This window comes from Athene noctua, chromosome 27, assembly GCF_965140245.1.
Source record: "Athene noctua chromosome 27, bAthNoc1.hap1.1, whole genome shotgun sequence".
NCBI classification, from domain to species: Eukaryota; Metazoa; Chordata; class Aves; order Strigiformes; family Strigidae; genus Athene; species Athene noctua.
Genome location: NC_134063.1, coordinates 7,723,770 through 7,741,781, shown reverse-complemented (window position 1 = coordinate 7,741,781; position 18,012 = coordinate 7,723,770). Strand labels below are relative to the sequence as shown.

General features: G+C 73.7%; 1 protein-coding gene across 3 annotated transcripts; it reads left to right on the top strand.

The window, feature by feature from the left end:
- The first annotated feature begins 433 nt into the window (after positions 1–433).
- On the top strand, positions 434–15,814 carry PALM (paralemmin). Of its 3 annotated transcripts, XM_074927818.1 has the most exons (9): positions 434–576; positions 9,378–9,426; positions 10,541–10,621; positions 10,724–10,854; positions 11,986–12,109; positions 12,419–12,440; positions 12,701–12,760; positions 13,679–13,810; positions 15,228–15,814. In XM_074927818.1, the coding sequence occupies exons 1-9, from the start codon at positions 572–574 to the stop codon at positions 15,812–15,814; spliced, it is 1,191 nt and encodes a 396-aa protein (XP_074783919.1). In that variant the 5' UTR covers positions 434–571. The 3 variants fall into 3 exon arrangements, with proteins under 3 accessions (XP_074783919.1, XP_074783920.1, XP_074783921.1); XM_074927819.1 differs by lacking the exon at positions 13,679–13,810; XM_074927820.1 differs by lacking the exon at positions 9,378–9,426 and having other exon boundaries at positions 442–576.
- The last annotated feature ends 2,198 nt before the right edge of the window (positions 15,815–18,012 follow it).

Sequence of the window (18,012 nt, the reverse complement as noted above, 5' to 3'; positions counted from 1 at the left end):
CCCAACGCGACCGTTGCGTTGGGAAACGGAGGAGCAGCGAGGGGGGGTCGCACCCGCGGCCCAGGCTCCCCCCCCCCCCCCCCGTCTCCATCCCCTCCCCGGCCGCCCCTCGGGGCGGGGGGCGCGATCAGCGCAGCGCCCGGAGCGGGGACCCCCCCGGGGGGGCGGGTGGGGTGGGGGGGTGCCCCTCCCGTCCGCGCTGCCGGGGGCGAGGAACCGCCCGCACCCCCCCGCACCCCCGTCCTGCCCCGCTCCGCGCAGCCGGGACCCGCTGTGGGCCCCCCCGCCCCCCCGCAGCGGCGGCGCGGCCCCGGGAGCGGCGGGCGGGGAGCGGGGAGCGCCGCGCCCCGAGGCCGGGTGAGGGGCGGCGGCAGTGGCGGGGCGCGCCCGGCAGACGGAGCTGTGCGGGAGGCGGGACACCGGCGCGGCCCCGCCAGCCCTGCGCATCCCGCAGCCCCGCCGGGGATGCCGCCGCCCGCCGGGCCCTGAGCGCCGGGACGGGCGGCGACCGGGCCCGCTCCGCCGCGCCCCCCCCGGCCCGACCCCGCCGGAGCCGCCGCCCGCCTGGAAAATGGAGTGAGTTACCGGAGCCCACCGGGCCGCGGGACCCCGGCAGCGGGCCGCGGCCATCCCCCCCCCCGCCGGGCCGCCGGCCGAGCACCGCGGGACCGGGGGGGGGGTGGGGGGGTGGCCCCCGGCTGCCGGCGCTCGGGAGCCCCGCACCGACGCTCACGGAGCCCGCACCGGCGGCTCGTGTCGCTTCCCCCCCCCCCGTGCCGGGGCTCGTGGGCCTGAAACCGGGGGCTCGCGTGTCCCCGGTGCCGAGGCTCGGGACCCCAGAACCGGGGGCTCGCACCCCCCCCCCATGCCAGGGCTTGGGACCCCCATCCCGGGGGCTCGCAGCCCCCCAGCGCTGGGGCTCAGCACCCCAGTACCGGGCCCTCACGCCCCCCCGGCGCTGCCCAGCAGGTGCTGCCCCCCCCCCCGTCCCCGCCAGCTCGGGGTGCAGCGGCGGAGGCCCCGGAGCGGCCGCGGGGGTGCGGGGGGCGAATCCCCGCCGGCAGCGGTGCGGGAGGTGGGGAGGGGCGGGAGGGGCGTTTATTTTTGTGTTTTGAACCTGTTGTTGCCGCTGCGTGTGGCGGGGGCGAGCGGTGGCTGGGAGCCGCGGACCCCTCCCTGCCGCGCACCCCCGGGCCCTGCCCAGGGCCCCGCGGCCGCGGGGGGGTCCTCGGGGCCGGGTCCCGCCGGGGGGACGCGCTCGGACCCCGGCCTGGTCCTTTGTGTCTGCGGCGGGGCCCTGCCCGGGGGTCGGTGCCGGGTGATGCGGGAAGGAGGGAGCTGGTGGAGGCCGCTGGGAGGGCGGGGACTGGGGACCATCCTGCCCGCAAACTGGTTTTGCCCCTCAGGGACAGGAGCAGCCCCCGCCTGCAGCGTGTGGTGCCGGGGGGGGGGCTCGGGGGTGCTCGGCCAGGCTGGCCCTGCCTCCCCCCGGCCCCCCCTCCCTCCCGTGACTCTGGTCCCCGCCGTGCGGAACAAGGGTCCCCCCAGCATCTCCTGGCTTTGGCACTGGGGGCAGCCAGCCGGCCGGGGGGCGGCCGCCCTCCGCGCCCCGCGGGCACCTCGCCTGGCACCGGCGAACCGGCCGCGGGCTACCGAGCGGCTGGGGGTGCTCAACAGGTCCCGCTCGCCGCCTCCCACCGCGGAGCCCCACGGAGCTGCGGGGCGCTGGCGAGGGTCGGGGTGGGGGGTTCCTGGGGTCGGGGGGGGCTCTGCCTGCGGGAGGCAGCGGCCTGGGGACGTTTCGGAGGGGAAGCAGAGCGGCTCCCCTTGTTGCTGGGGGCCGGGGGCTTTGCCACGGCAGGGCCACGGCTCTGGGCAGCTCCTCGGGGCATCGGTCCCTGCAGAAAAGTGCCTCTTTGGGGAGGAAAACGTGCGGGATTCGCCAAAAGGCAGCGAGGGAACGGGCAGAGCCGAGGGGCGCGATGGGCCCTGGGGAGCGGGCGGAGGAGCTGCGGGGAGGGGGCGCGGGGTCCCCCCGGGCGCAGGCGTCGAGGGCTGGGGCTGAAGCAGGGGATGGCGCCGGGCAGGACGGCGGCTCCTGTCCCCGCACCCCGCACGCTGCCTTGCGCCCCGCGCCGCTCCCCCCGGCAGCCGGGGCTCTGGGTGCTCCCCGCGAGGGCCGAGAGCCCATGGAGGGGCGTGGGGGCTTCCCCCCGCCGGCTCCGGCCGCCGGCCCTGCCGATGGCTCTTCCCTTTGGGCAAAGGCCCGTGAGTGCCCCGGGTGGCACGGAAAAGCGAACCGGGGCGCGCGTGGCTCCTGTGTGGGCAGCGCCGGTGCAGCCCCTCGGCCGCGGCTCCTCGCGAGGAGGCTCCTGAGCTTTCGGGCTGGAATAAATGTTCAAAAGTCGGTGGTTGAAATGCCCAAAGGTGCTCCCCTGGGCAGGTCTGGGTTTACGGGGGGATCTGCAGCTCCGGCGCCCCTGTCCTGGGTCTCACCGGGTCAGTCCTGCTCCCTCAAATCCGAAGCCTGAATCGTGGGGCCGGAGGTTCTGGAGAGTCCCGGGTCGGGGGGACGCAGCGAGGTGCTCCCCTGCTGTCGGCCCGGCTCTGCGGCAGACAGCGGGTGCTGCTGGCCTTGCTTTGGCTCCCGCTTTGCCTTGGCACCGGCAGCGGCTGGAGGAGGGTCCTGGCTGCCGCGAGCCGCTGGTGCCCAGCGGGGTTTGGCTGAAAGCTTCCAGCTCTTGCACAGCCTGTGCGGGTCCCGTCGGGGCTGCTCCTCTCCCGCTGCACCCGCTGCCATTAACGCTCACTGGAGGTTTTTGCGTCCCCACGTCTGGCTGCTCCGGTGGTTTGTCTCAGCAGGTCGCTGCTCTCCCCTCCGGGTCTGAGGTCCCCTCAGAGCGGGGGCTCTCCTGGTCCTGCCCTCCCGACCCTGCCCATCCCTGAGCCGAAGCCGACGGTCGCACCCGGGGGAAGGAGGGAGATTTCTGCCTGAGGAATAACCTGGGAGCCCTTTGGGAAGGGGCTTGGGACCCTGCTCTCCGCCTGCCTCCGGGGAGCAGCTGATGCTCCCCAGACTGGTCGGTCGGTCCCTGTCCCTGTGCACGGCCGAGGGGACGGCAGCGTTGCCCTTTCCAGCTCTCCCCGGGGAGCCGTAAAGCTCCGCCGCTGGTGCCCAGAGAACAGCTCCCCGGCCCCGCTCGGGTCTGGCGGATCTCGGGGTTCAGAGTTCGGCCACTGCCACGGGACGGGGCCTCTCGGCCGGCGGGCAGGAACCGGAGCAGGTTTCCTGGGAAGCTGCCGGCGTTGGCGTTCCCGCTTCCTGACCAGAAGCAGCCCCTTGCCCCGTCCCGTCTGTGGGCCCGTCTCCAGTGGTGGAGGTGGCGGCAGCGAGGAAGAGCCGGGAGGGAGGAAGGCTGGAGAGGCGACGTGCACCGGGGCAGGGCGGGGTGGAGGTGCCGAGCTCGGGGCTGGGGCAGGGGTGCGCGCAGGAGCCCGGTTTCCCGAGTCTTTGCTCCTTCTGGAGGCGAGCGAGCCCCCGGGCCCCAGACAGAAGCCGCTCTCGGGGACGAGGACGGGCCCTGCAGAGGCCCCGGAGGAGAGAGAGGAGCCGGGGCGGATCCTGCCCCGGGCAGGTGTTTCCTGGTGGAGCGCGGCTGGACGCGGCTGAGCCCGGCCCCTTGGCTCGGCGCCGAGGGCCGGCTCGCGGGGTGCCCCTGCCAGGAGCCCGGGCAGGAGCCACGTTCCTGCGGCTCCGTGGAGCCTCGCGTGCGCCTGCGTTGACGGCGTCGGTGCGGGAAAGCTGCGCTGCCTCGTGTGAACAGGAGGCCAAGGACCAAGTGGCGCAGCCGGGGCCGCCCCGGGGTGGCGGGGAGCCGGCGCCGTGCCCCGCGCCAGGGCTGCCTGTGCCACGGGCCGGTGCTCCCGGGCGCGGGGAGAGGCCGGCTCCTCTCATTCATAAATCGTGGGGGAGTTTCCTGGTGGAGCCTTGCTCCTCTAACTGGAAGGGAGCTGGAAACCCAAGTGTTTGGAGGGCACTTGAACCATTGTTTGAAAGATCTGTAATTTTCCAATCAAACTCCCTCCCCAAGCCTCCGTTCATCAAATATTCATGGGATCCATTTTCTCCTGGCACTCCCAGCCCACGTCTCAGCCCGGAGAATCAATCAGGCAGCTCTGCTTGCTCTAATGCATCCTGCGTTTTCAGGAGCCTGGGGCTGCCATCGCCTCCTCCCCCATCTCCCCCCTGTCCCCGTCTCCTCCCGGGCAGCAGCGCTGGATGGGGCTGGGCAGGGGCTGGGCAGGCAGCGGGAGCACGGGGAGGCCGAGGGGAGGCACGGCTCATGGCTCAGGCTCATGGCTCAGGCTCACGGCTCGCGGCTCAGGCTCACGGCTCAGGCTCACGGCTCAGGCTCACGGCTCAGGCTCATGGCTCAGGCTCACGGAACGCGGGGCGATTTCCTGGTCGTGGGCTGGAGGCAGCTGCACCGTGGGGCAGGGTGGGAGCGGCCCCGAGTCACCGGGCCCCGAGCAGGCGGGTCGGACCCTGCGCCCGGCCGCCCCAGCTCGCGGCTCCTCGGCAGCCCGGCTTTGTGGCCGTCCTCGCCCCAGCTGCTGATTGATTTGCCTTTGCGGCCCCGAGGCTGCTGCACCCCCTCCCCTCCGCACCCGCCGCCAGCGCGGGCGTTCGATGGCGGCCCCGTGGCTCCGTGGCAGAGGCTTTGAGAGTCCTCGTGGCCACGGCAGCGTCGCTCCGGGCCCGGCCAAGGGGCCCAGCTCTGGGGACGGGACCGGCGGTGGAAATCAGCACCAGTCCCTCGACTGCCGCTCACACGGGCCCTGGGCCCCGCAGCCCCCGTCTCCCCGGAGTGGGGGTGTGGGGGTCCGGGCGGTGCTGCCTCCCCCCAGGGCTCTCTCCCTGCGCCCCCAGGCTGGAGCTGGGCGGGTGGAAGGGGAGCGGAGGAGCCGCTTGAAACGGCTCTTCGCACATTTGGATGAGCTAATGGGAAAAAACAGAGGAAGGCAAATAAACATTATTGTTTCATGTCAGGCGGGGAGGAGACAAAAGGTCACGGGCTTCCCTTGTGATGGTAGGAAACGGCAGCATCAGCAGGGCTGGAAAGAGCTGGAGAGCCAAGGGGGAGCGCGGTACGTGCCCGGGGCGCGTGCGTGCCCACACGTGTGTGCGGATCCGGGGGTCCGGGCACTGCTGCCGTTGCAGGTGGGAGTTCCCGGGGTGTCCTCCCCCGGTGCCGCCTGCGTCCCTCGTCCCTCGTCGCACCGAGCTCGTCCCCAGCGCCAGGCCCATGGCTCTCCCCGCCGCGCGCTGCCTGCGGACCCGGCCCCAGGAGCTGCCCGGGGACGCGCGCGCGGCCGACGCCGGGCGGAAAAGCCGGAGCCTGTTGACCGGGTGAAATGAGGGGGGAGGGAGGGCTCGCTGGGGGTGCCTTCGCGGGGCTCGGGGTTGCCGAGGGGCTCGGTGGCCCCTTTCCGCCCCTCCCCGGCACCCCGGGTGGATCCGGAGGCACGGCCGGACCCTCGGGGTGGCTCCGCCGGGGCCTGGCAGGGCCCCCCCGGGGGGTGCCGGGCCGGGGGCAGCGCTCCCATCCCGGGGGGCTGCCCGGGCCGAGGGGGGGGGCCCGTCTCTGCGCATCCACCCCCCTGAGCTGCGCATCCCCCCCTCCTGCCGCTCGCCCCGTTGCCATGGCGCCGTTGCCATGGCGCCGTTGCCAGGGAACCGCCTCCCGGCTCGGCGGAGCCATCGGTCACCGGGGCCGGAGGCTGCGGGGCCCCATCGGCCCCGGCCCGGGGCTACCGGCACCGCCGCCGCCCCGCGGGGGGGGAAGAGGAGGATGGGGCGGGGGGGGCCGCTCCGGTTTGTGCCGCGGCGTGGGGAGGGTCCGAGGCAGGGGCCTCCCCCACCCCGGATCGGGCCCCGGAGTGCTGCTGTCCCGCCCCAGCAGCAGGGTCCTGATCCCCGGGGAGCGGGGGGGGGACGCGGGACCCCTCGCCCATCCGTCTGCCCCGCCACGTTGTCCCCGTGGGCAGGGGCCTGGGGGCACCAGGGCTGTCCCCGCTCTGCCCCCCGCTCGCGGGGTCCGGCGGGGACGGACGAGCCCCCCCAGGGCGGTACCTCGGGTTGGGCCCCGCGGGGGGCCGGGGTGCAGGGGGGGCCGGGAGGGTGCAGCGAGGGGCATCCAGCCCGTTTTGGGTCTCTCCCTGGGCCAGGAAGATTCCTGGCGTTGGACCCGGGAATGTGGAGGCTGCAGCAAATAATGGAAAATAAAGGGGATGGAGGAGGGAGGAAAAGCAGACGGGAACGTTTCAGGAATGCTGTAAAAGTTTGGATCCGTCGAGCGGGGCAAGATCCAGGAGAGAAAGAGGCCCTGGCACAAAGCCCCCCCCGAGTCTGGGGTGCCGAGAGCTGGACGGGGGGGGTGCCAGCCTGGGCCCGCGGCCGCTCGGGAGCCCGGGGCAGGGCGGGGGGCGGCCGCTTCCCCCTCAGCTTTGCCCCGTCACCGTCCCTGCGGAGCTGTCCCGGCTGCCCCGAGTCCCGGGGGGCTCCTGGCAGCGGGGGGGGGGGGGGAACGGGGGCGGTTTCTGCCTTTGGGCCGGAGCCTGGGGCAGGGCCCGCTCCGAGCTCCCCCCGTCGGGGCCCCGCGGCCCCCACACGAGTTGTGCGGCTGGAAAAGGACCTTCCGCTGTGCCGGGGGGCGCGGAGGGACCCCCGCGGGGCTGGGGGAGCGCAGACCCCGCTCACGGCCCCGGCAGGAGAAGTTTCCCTCGGGGAAGCCGCTGCCCCCAGCCCCAGCTCCCAGCGGGGGGGTCGCAGGGCGCAGCTGGTCTTGGGGCGGGCGGGAGGGAGCGGGGCCGGCCCCTCGCCCCCCCCGTGGTCCCTGTGCCGGGTGCTGCTGCTCTCAGGCCCCGCGCAGCCGGGCAGGGCGAGCGGGGACGGCAAAGGGCCGCGCAGAGGCTCCGACTCTCCTTGGGTTTGTGATTATTTCATTCCCGCCCGGTTTGCCCGCGCCTGCGCCGGCAAAACCCCCCCGCGTCGCCACGAGCGGCACAAAAATAACCGCCGCAGGAGTGACAGCTTCCCCGGGTTGTTTTTCTGGCCTGGATTTGTCGCGATGCCGGGGTGCGGGGCGAGGGGGGGCGGGCGGAGGCCGGGGGGCCCCTTCGCCCTGGCAGAGCCCGGTGGATTTGCTGCAAAGCCCAGGAGTGCGCTGCCCCCGCCGGTGGTGTGGGGGCACGCGTGTGTGCGAGGGCACGCGTGTGTGCGAGGGCACGCGTGTGTGCGAGGGCACACGTGCCAACGTGCATCCAGAGCCCGGCCCAGGCAGGTACCGGCTGTGGGGCGCAGCAGCCTGTGCCCACCCCACGTGTAAAACCGCCTTCGGAAAAGGCCCTTTGGGAGCGCGGGGGAGACCCCCGGCCCGGGCCACGTGCGGGGCCCAGCCGGCGGCCGCGGGGGGCGGTGGGGAGAAACGTGGGGAGCGGGGTCGCTGCCCCCGCCGGGGTTCCCGCAGCCTGCAGGTGCCGGGCAGCACCTCGGGGTCTGTGTTGTCTCCCAAAATGGGCCCCCCCGAGCCGGGCTGGGGCTGCTGGGCGCGGGGTTGCCCTCCCCGGGCCTCGGCTCGGCTCCTGGTGCGGTCGGTGCCGTGAGGAGCCGGGGGGGGCTTCAACCTGTGGCCCCCGAGCACGCAGCCGCGGTGAGCCCGGGCTGGGACCTCGCTGCTCGCTGATGGCTTTTCCCGCTGTGCGGGGGACACGGCGCTGCCCGCCCCTCCCTGTCCCCCCCTCGCCTGGGCTGGGGCTGCCGCTGGCCCTGCGGCCGCTCCTCTGCCTCCCCCCTGCCCGCTGGGAGGGACTGGGCTGTCTGCTCTTGGTTTAATTGCGCTTTCAAAGCCCTCGGGCCCGGCCGGGCGAGCAGCACCCGCCCTGGGGCGAGGCAGGCGCAGGGGTGTCACGCCAGCCCCCCCCATCAGCCATCCCGGCTCTGTGCATCAGGCAGGGCAGGAGCTCCTGGGAGACATGGAAATGGATGGGAATGGATGTGCACTAAACCACCGGCATAAATTAAGTGCCAGAGCTCTCCCCTTCAGCCGCCTCGGCCCCGGCGTCCCCCAGACGCAGGAGCAGCCACGGGCAGGGGCCGGAGCCGGACCCCGCTCTGGGCTGGGGGCTGTGGACCCCCCGCCCCGGTTTCCTCTGTCCTGCTCGCCCAGGCAGGAGCGCAGGCGGCCCCGGGGCGAGGGAGCAGCCGAAGGAAGAGCTCGGCTGCGGGGACCGGAGCTCAGACCCGTGTCCTCTCCTCCGGAGCAGCCGCCGGCGCAACAGCCCCCTCGCAGGCTCCGCTGTCCCTCGCTCTGGGAGGCAAGTGGCAAAGATCCATCGCCTGACGATACCTCTGTGCCTCCCACCCCAATTACTGTCACAGCTAAGCACTTCGTTAGCGTCGCCTGGCGAGCAGCCAGCCGGCTCCCTGCGGCACCCGAGCGTCCCCGGTCACAGCTGGGCCCTGGGCAGCCGCCCTCGGCCCCGCTCCGCGGCTCCCGGCTGCCAAACCCGCACCTGACGCTCCGCGGCGCGGGGGCTCTCGGGGGCCCGTGGGGCTGCGGCACCGGTCGCGCTGGTCTGGGGCCGCCGCCGGGACCTGGGAAGGCGGGTGCGTGGGCACGTGGCGGTGGGGGTCGGGGCACCCCCTCCTCGCAGCACCCCGGCTCCTGGCTGCACCCGGGGGAGCTGCACCAGGGCCAGCGCGGCACCGGCGGATCCCCGGGCACGGCTGCGGCCGTTCGTGTGGCGGAGACGGGTGCCGGGCCCGGGAGCACCAGCCCCAGCCCGAGCGGAGCCTGTTGTGACGTGTGTCTGTGTGTTGTGTGTCCGTGCACGTGTGGCTGCGTGTGTCCGTGTGTCCGTGCACGTGTGGCTGCGTGTGTCCGTGCGTCCGTGCACGTGTGGCTGCGTGTGTCCGTGTGTCCGTGCACGTGTGGCTGCGTGTGTCCGTGCGTCCGTGCACGTGTGCGGTCCCCGTGTGCGCAGCCCGGAAAGGTCACTGCCTGGGAAAGGTGTCTGCAGCCAAGGAACGGGCTTGGAATGGGAAGTGTGAGCCAGGTCGAACCGCAGGGGCAGCCAGAACCGTCCCACCCAGCCCCTCGCCGTCACCATCTGCGCCGCGGGGGAAGCGGGTCCGGCCGTGCCGGGTCCCCCCCGGGTGCCTGTCCCAGGGGACTGGGGCGGAGCTGGGTGGGTGAGGGGCGCTTGGCTGGGGGGGGGCGAGGGGAAGGGGGGGAAGCAGCTGTGCCCGGTCGGCTGGTGGCACAGCGTCGCCTCGACCCCCCCGCTCCTCACTCCTCCTCTCTGCTCGCTCGCAGGGTTGTGGAGCCCAGCACCCTTCAGCAGGAGAGGCTGCAGGCCATCGCGGTGAGTCCCCTGCGCGCCGGGCCCTGAGCCGGCGTCCCCGCGTCCCCACGCCGTCACCTGCAGCACGTGGGGCAGATGCCAGTGGGGACTGGGGGGGTTGTGGGGACTGGGGGGGCTGCCGGCTGCTCTCCCAGCCCCTGCCTCTGGCCTGGAACGTGCTCCGAGGGTGCGGGCAGGGGCAGGAGCCAGGGACCCCGCGTGGTGCCCAGCCCCGGGCTGGGGGGCTCTGGCAACCAAAGGAGGACTCGTGGGAGCCCCTGCCAGGGCGTCCTGCCCGTGGTGGCTCTTCCCGGGGCCGCGCCACTGCCGGGGCGCAGGAGCCGTCCGGGCTCAGCTCTGCGGGGCTGAAAGAGGGATGGAGCGAGCAACGGGCGGCCGGGGGGGTTAATTAACGAAGCAACACCTCGACAAGCCCCGAGTGAGGGGAAACAAGGGACAATTCCCCCTCCCGCCCTTCCCAGGGAAGGGCTGAGGCTGGTGCACGATCCAGCCCTGCCCGCTGCGGGCACTGGTAATTATATTAATTAGAGATCAGTCGGGGGCTGCGCTGGGCAGCCCCTCCCCGGCCCGGAGCAGGGCACTGGGCTGGTTCTGAGCCCGTCGTGGCCCCGTCGCTTCCCCCTGCCCGCCGCGGGCTGCCAGTGGCCCGGCGCTACCGGCCAGTCTCCGCTGCACAAAGGGCGAATTGTTCTGGGCCGGAGCAGAAAGAAGCGGGTGACGCTTCCCGGGCTGGGACTGAAATGATCCGCACCGGCCCAGCGGGGGGGGCCGGGGGGCCGGCTCCCCCCACACTGGCAGCTCGCTTACGGGGGCCCGGTGCGGGGAAGGTGACGCTTTGAGATGGGGAATCCGGGCTCTGCCCTGATTTCCCTGGCCCCCCCGTGCCTCAGTTTCCCCCCGTGAGGGCAGGGCCGTGACGAGCTGCCATTGGGCTGTCCCCGGGTCTCGCAGCCCCGGCTCGGCTCGTGTCCCCATGTCAGACCCCCCGGGAGCCCCCCGCTCCCCGCTGCTCCCCACTCCGGGGGGCCGGGAGGGAGGCGCCCCCGCCCCGGCGGTGCCCAACGTGGACCCCCTCCCCACACCGACCCCGGCTCTGCCGCTCTCGTCCCTCCAGGAGAAGCGGAAACGTCAGACAGAGATCGAGAACAAAAGGCGGCAGCTCGAGGATGACAGGCGGCAGCTCCAGCATCTCAAGGTGAGGGTCCCCCGCGACACCCGGCTGCCTCTGCGCCAGGGACGTGCCGGGGGGCCCAGCTGCGGGGGGTGGCAGGGCCGTGACCCCCCCTCTGCTCCCCAGTCCAAGGCTCTGCGGGAGAGATGGCTGCTGGAGGGGGCCCCGGCCTCAGCCTCCGAGGAGGATGAGGCCATGAAGAAGCAGATGCAGGAGGATGAGGTGAAGACCAAGGAGCTGGAGGAAACCATCCAGAGGTAACGGGGAGTCGGGGTGCGCCTGGGGGCCGCCAGCGTCTCCGTGGAGACCCCCCGAGCGGGCAGGAGGCTGAGGTGCAGCCCGGTGCCACGTCCCAGCCCCGTGGCCGTCCCCAGCGGGACCCACAGGCTGTGCAGGGCGTCCGTGGGGCTGCGGGCCGTGGTCCTGGGGGGGGGCTGCTGGGTGCCCAGCACCCATCATCACGGGGACAGGGAAATGGGGGGCTGGTTCCCCCTGGGTGTCTGTCCCCATTGCGGTGGCTCAGCCCCGGGGGCAGGGGCAGGGTGGGAGGTTGGGGGGAGCAGCCTCAGGCCCTGCCCAGCCCCCTCGTGCCGGGGGGGCCGGACCCCCAGCACGGAGGTGTCCCGGCAGCCCGGCCGGCCTGCAAGAATGCAATCAGTCAGGCTGTGCCGTCAGGCACCGAGCGTCGGAGCAGAGAGGGGTCAGGCACGAAGGGGCCTTTGTGTCCGTCTAATGGCGCGGTGCATTCCTCCGCCAGCGCCTCGCGGGGAGACGCGAGTTAAGGGGGGGGACGCTGCCGGGGGGTGCTGCCATTTACACGGGCAGGAATCCGTGGGGACTCCCCAGAGCTCTGCCACGTCCCGGCGGGGCCCCGCTGCCACCGCAGCTCTTGGCTGTGGGAACTCAAACGGGCTTCGGGCGGCACACGGGGAGGGGACGGTGACGGGGGAGCGTCGCTCCGTGCCACTGAGCGAGGGCCCTGCCGAGGGCGCGGGGGGCTCGGCTGTCACGGCTCAGGGACAGCGAAAGAGCCTGGGGGGTCCCTCCCCCCGCCCGGTGCCCGCGGGGGGCTTTTCCCACCCCCCGGGCTGAGCCCGTCGGCCGAGCGGCCGCCCCGGTTCCTGCCGAGCCACAGCGTCGTCCCGCGCGGCCGACGGGCGCCCGCGCCAAGGACGGGCCGGGGGCTGCGCCCGCGGGTCCGGCCCTGGGTTTGTCCCCGCAAACACACGCTTCTCCCCCGAGAGGAGCTGCGGCTGCGCCAGAGGTCGGTCGGTCCGTCCGTCTGTCTGAGCCGGTGCCCAGGGGCTGGTTTGTGCCTCCCCTCTCCCCTGCGCCCGTCCTCAGGCCTGCGGCTGCCCCCGGCCCCTCAGCCCCGACTCTCCCCCCAGGCTGGAGAAGGAGCTGGAGACGCTGGAAAACGGCACCTCGGCGGCTTCCACCAAGGAGAACCTGGCGGAGGCGGCGGCGCCGGCCCAGGGGGGGCAGGCAGAGCCCGTCCCCAACACGCAGAAGGTGGGAACGGCCGCGCTCCGCTGCGGGGGGACGGGGGGTGCCTGGGGGGTGGGTGCTTGCCCAGAGCCCCCCAGAGCGGAGCAGATTGAGGGGCCAAGTGTGGGCAGCTGCTGCCGGCTGGGTGGGGGTTCCCCGGGGCGCTGGCGTGGCTGCGGGGGGGCAGATCGGCCACCCCCATGCCCCGTCAACCTTGGGGCTCCTTCCCGCCGATCCCGTGCTGGGGGTCCCTCGCCCTGGGGGCGCTGGGTGCTGGGGGGTGGGTGTGAGGTGTCCCCCGGCAGCTCCTAACCTCTCCCTTCTGTTTTGCAGAGTCCCCTGGGCACAGTCAAGGGTAGGTGACCCCAGTCTCGGCTGCGGTTCCCGCTCTCGGGGGGCAGCGCCTGCCACCCCCTCGTGCTGCCCCAGTTCTGGGGCGGGCTCGGGGGGGCAGCTGGGGCAGCCCCGTCCCCACGTCCCTCGTCCTGGTCCCCTCCCGGGCAGCGGTGCCTCGTGGGGAGGACACACACGCTGCCCTCCCCGGGCCTGTCCCGCGGGCGCGCGAGCGACCAGGCGGCCGCTGGGGCTGAGGCGGCCGCTTCTCTCCGTCTGCAGCCCCGAAGGTCTCCGGCAGCCCCATGAAGGCGGTGGAAGGCACCGACATGATGAAGGCAGGTAGGTGCCGGCTCCGCGGGAGGAAACGCTCCTTCCCCGCCCCGGCCGCGCCGCCCCGGCTCGCTGCCCGCCCCGCAGCCCCGCCACCGCCGCTCGATGCTTTTCCAAGCCCAAGGCAGGGAACATCCGTTCGTTTCGATCCGAGGGTTTGTTTTCGCTTCCGCCCCGCGGCTGGTTCGTGGCTGGGGGACACGTGCCACCCCCCCGCCGTTTCCATGTCTCTGCTCCGGTTCCACCTTCGCCTCCTGCTCTGCGCCGGGGAGCGGAGCGGCGGCTGCCCGGGGCTGACCCTGCGCCGGTGCTCTCGGCTGGCCGGGTCGCGCGGGGCCCAGCCGCCCGCACCAGGGGGTTCGTGCTGGGCGGGTGCTGCGGCACCGGCGCTGGACTGGTCCTGGGCTCCTGGGAGCAAAGAGCCACCGGGCCGAGGTGACCCCGGGGCCGGGCCGGGAGCCGAAGGAGATGCCGAGGAGCGCCCGTCCCGCGGGGCAGAGGGGCTGCCCCGGCACCAGCGCTCAGAGGGGGACGATGACGCCCGCAAGCACGAGCTGGGCGGCCAGCACCGGCCCCCGTCGCCGGCACCGCTCAGTGGCCGGACAGACGGACACGGCACTGCCTGGCACGGCGCCGCTGGGGCCTGGCTGGGCCCCGGCGTGGGGGGACGCAGGAGCATGGAGGTAAGGTGACACCGGCAGCGCCAGGATGGCGACAGCCCCGCGGTCCCGGTAGGAGACTGGGCGCACCCGCCTCTGCCGTTCACTCCTCGCTGCCACCTGCTGCCTTGCTAACACCGCTGAGCACCGCTGAGCACCGCTGAGCACCGCGCCGCTGCTGCCATGTGCCTGCCCGCTGCTGCCCGCCGAGCAGGGGCTGGGGAGGGCTGGGGCCCCCGTAACGCGCGCTGTCCTCTTTGTGTCCCAGCCATGTACTCGGTGGAGATCACGGTGGAGAAGGACAGAGTGACTGGGGAGACCAAGGTCCTGTCCAGCACCACCCTGCTCCCCCAGAACCACTGTCTGCAGGGGGTCAAAGTGTACGAGGATGAGCTGAAAGGTACGGCCCGGCCCGCCCTGCTCGGCGGCGGCAGGAGCAAAGGGCAGGGGACGAGGGAGCGGCCGCCCGAGCGTCCCGGTGGGCACCGGGACGGGGAAGGGCTGGGGCCGCTCCGGCCATTCTCACCGGCCCCAATCCTGCCCGACGTGGGACCCGTCCCGGCGAGGTGGTTTAGATGGTCCTGACGGGCTAGGCCTGGTTCGCACAAGACAACCCTGCACCGCTGGAGAGCGGAGAAGAGGATCTGCCCTGTCCGAGACTCGGGAGCCCATCCCGCAGGTGGGGAACGCGGCACCGGCACCGCGTCGGCCTGACGTGCCCAGGCTGGCGGAGGGGAGCAAGGCCACCGGGCGCAGAGGAGGAGCAGCGATAGGGACGGTCCCTGCTTCTGGGAACCTCTGGGGACCTGCTGCCAAGGTTCTGGTGACAGCCGAGGGATGGATGAGTCGATGGCAAGAACCAGCCATGGAGCCGGGGCAACGTTACTGGGGACTGTGGAGGCCAAGAGGACCGATGGCATCTCCATGGAAACCGCACTGCAGCAGCAGCCGCCCCATCCAACACCCTCAGCCTGGCCCTGGCCGCGCCACACGGGCCCTCAGGAGCCACCTGGCTCGTCCCCCCGCTGCTCCGGGACCCCCGGCTCCAGGGACGGCCGAGGAGCCGCCCCGGGGCAGCCGCGCGTTGGTCCCAGCCGGGCTGGCCCTGCCCGGGCTGGTTTTGCCCCTCGCTCATCGACCGGCTGCCGAGGCCGCTGCGCCGATCGTCGCCTGGTGGCCCCGGTCAAGTGGAAAACGCGATGAGGCGGAGGCGGCTCTGCCGTGACGCACGTCTGCTGCCTCCAGCGCCGCAGCGGCCGCGCCAGAGCGTGCCGGAGGCGGAAGAGCCGCGGCCCCCCCTCACGGGGCCCGGGATGCGTCAGGATGTGGGGGGGACGCGGCGGGGCGGCGCCTCCGAGCGCTCGCTGGGGTCTTACGGTGGCGGTGGGGACCTGCCGCAGAGCGTCGTGTCGGCCCCGGGCGCCAGCAGACGCCGTCCCGCCGCGGCCAGCTTGGCAGGCTGTCGGCAACCTGGCAGATGTCCGCGGCTCCCGCGGGGCTCGACGGGTCTGAGGCTCCGGAGGTGCCAAGGGCCGGGAACGGCTCCTCGTGTTGTGCTTTTGTTTCTGCCTCCCGTCTGCTGTCGGGCAGGGTCAGGCGATGCTGGGGGGGTCCGGCCGAGGCGGGGGTCAGGGCGCTGCCGGGGGGTCCCGGCGTCGGTGCTAGAGCCCTTGGGGAGGGGGAGTGCCGCTGCCCAGCCGTGCGGGAGCTGGGTCCGAGGGGGTCGCGCCAGCAGGAGCTTTTCCAGGTCGATTCGTGCCCCCAGCCCGACCCCCCGTCCCGACCACCCCTTACCCTCCCTCCTCTTGTCCCCGCAGTGGTGCACGCGGTGAGCGCCGAGGACGGGGCCCTGCAGAATGGCGCCCACCCCCTCAGCTCCTCCGAGGTCGACGAGCTCCTGCACAAGGCGGACGAGGCCACCCTGAGCGAAGCCGCCGGGCGCGAGGCCCCGGCCAAGGCGGGCGAGGAGGCCGGCAGCGGCCCAGCCAGCCAGAAGCCGACGCCGCGGCGGGAGATCACGGGGCTGCAGACCAAGCCACGGGAAAGCACCACGGTGCTGCCGCCGGGCGAGGGGATGGAGCCGAGCCGGGAGCAGCCCGTCACCATGATCTTCATGGGCTACCAGAACGTGGAGGATGAGAACGAGACCAAGAAGGTGCTGGGTCTGGAGGGCACCATCAAGGCCGAGCTGGTGGTGATCGAGGACGCCGAGAGCAAACCGGAGCCGGCGCGCAAGGACCACGCGCCGCCCAACGGCACCGCGCTGGAGCCCGCGGCCGCCCAGCCGCTGGGCGAGGAGGGCCCAGGCGGGCAGAAGCCAGGTGCCAACGCCACGGAGGCCAAGGAGGCCGAGCAGGAGACGGACGTGAAGAAGCAGCGCTGCAAGTGCTGCACGGTGATGTGAGCCGCGCTGGCCCCACGCCGAGCTGCCCCCGCCGAGCCCCCTCCGCCCCGGCCCCCGCTAGCCAGGCACGCCGCCCCGGCCCGCCGGGCTCCCTCACCCACCGGACACGGACCCTCTTTCTGCAGAACCGGGGAGAACCAACACGGCGCCGGCGAAGCCGCCGCAGGCAGCAGCGAACCGCGGCACCGCTCGCCCCGTCTGCCCGACGCCCGCCCCGCGCCGCACCCCACCAGCGCTGCCTGTGATATTTATTAGAGACCCCCTCACCCACGGCACCCCTGCCCGTGGCCCGGCCTTGCCCTGCGCCGGAGCCCTCCTGCCGCTGACACCGGAGCCTTGTCCCCTCCTCACTGGCAGCTTCCCACCCACCGTCAGAGGACGGAGCCGGCCGGGCCGGGGGATCAGAGGACGCCGCTGTGTCCGTAGATGACTCCCGGGGAGCCGGCGGCCAGCGGGACCCGCACTTGGCCCAACCTGCGGCGGGCGTGAGCCAGCCCCGTGCCAGCCCCTCTCTCCGCGCCGCCACCATCCACCTCTCCCGAGGGGAAAGGCCCTGGGCTGTCCCCCCCCTCAGCTGCCCACGGACACCCCCGCTCCATCCCGCGCCCATGAGCCCCTCCGGGATGCAGCGTGTCCAGGCCGGGGAAGGCCGTTGGTGACGTCCCCTCCACGATGCTCAGCCGCGGTCGGGAGCTCGCAGGGGGCCGTGGCCCACGCGTGGCTCCCGTGGGCTTGGCCGCAGCCTGTCCCGGGGTCTGCGGGTGGGAGACCCTGCGCTGCTCCCCAGGACTCGGCCCGTGCTCCTCGCCCCGGCGCTCACGGTGACGCTGCCACTGACCAGGTGCCGGTGCCGCGGGCTCCCGCGGGGCCGTTCCTCCATCTCGGCTGCCGTGCCGGCGTCGCTGGGCTCTGCCGGCCCAGGGGGCTGCAGGGTGCGGTGGCCGGGTGCCCGTGTCCTCCTGGGGCGGTGGTGGTGGCGATGGCAGCGAGGGAAGGGGAGCTGGGGGGGCCCAGCCCCAGCCCCATGGGGACGGGGCTGGGTGGGCGCTGCCGTGCCTTGGCGCAGCAGCAGGAGGGTGGCCCAGTACCGTGTCCCCCTCCCGCCTCTGCTGCCGGGGACACCAGTCTGGCAGAGCCGCTCTCTGGGGCCCCGGGCTGCAGCGTCGGCCCCCAAGTCGCACGGGGCAGCCCAGTTCACCCCAGCCTGGGACTGGGAGCTGCCGGGGGTCCGGTGTCCCACGGGGGGTGTCCCGGGGACGCTGCGTCCATGCCGGGGCTACGCTCAGCCTTCCCCGCTCCCCCCGCCCCCCGCCCCAGCCCTTCAGCGGGGATTTCACCACCAGCACCAGCGTTTCCTCCCCACTGAGACCCGCTGGGGCAGGCGGGGAGGGCGGGGGCCCCACGGCAGCACCCATGGGTGCTGAGCCCTGCCTGAACCGCGGGCGCTTCCGCCGCAGCAGCCGACACATCTCGCTGAGGCCACTCGTGGGGCCGGGGGCACCATCCTGCCCTGCCCCGGCACGGGGGCAGCCCCGGGGGGTCCCATCACCCGCCAGCCCTGTCCCAAACATGCCGGGCCCGGACCCCCAGCCTGGCCCCCGGCTGGGGTTGCTTTCCTGCCCCGGTGCCCCACATCGGCTGCAGCCGGGCTGGCAGCACCCGGTCCCCGTGTCCCTGGGGCGCAGGAGCACTGGGGAGGGCGCGGCCCCGCTGCCATCCTGCCCGCGCCGGGTCCCCGTCCCAGTGCCAGCGGGTCCCGGCTGCCAGGGCCCCCCGGGCGCGGGCGGAGGAGCAGCCAGGGATGGGGCTCGGCCCCCCAAGGCCTTCCCTCTCCCCCACCCCCTCCTGTGAGCAGTGAGCCCCTCCATGACATCCCAGTTGCCCCCCAGTTACCACCCAGGCTGCAGTTCTCCCCCGGTGGAGTCGCTGTAGGGACAGGGCGGGGGGCGGGGGCTGGGGGCTGGGGGGGGTCGTGGTGCTGCTGTGCCGGTTGTCCCGGGGGGAGCCTGGCCCGAGCCCCAGCACCAAAAGCCTCTGGGAGAGGCAGAGGAGGGGGGGCCGGGGCAGGCACCCCCAGGGGGGAAGGGGTAGCCTGTCCCACCTCTCCCACCGACCGGCATCGCTGGGCCCCGTCACTGGGTGCCCCATCGATCCTGGGGGGCTGAGTCAGGGCACGTCACCCCCCGCCACCCCCTCAC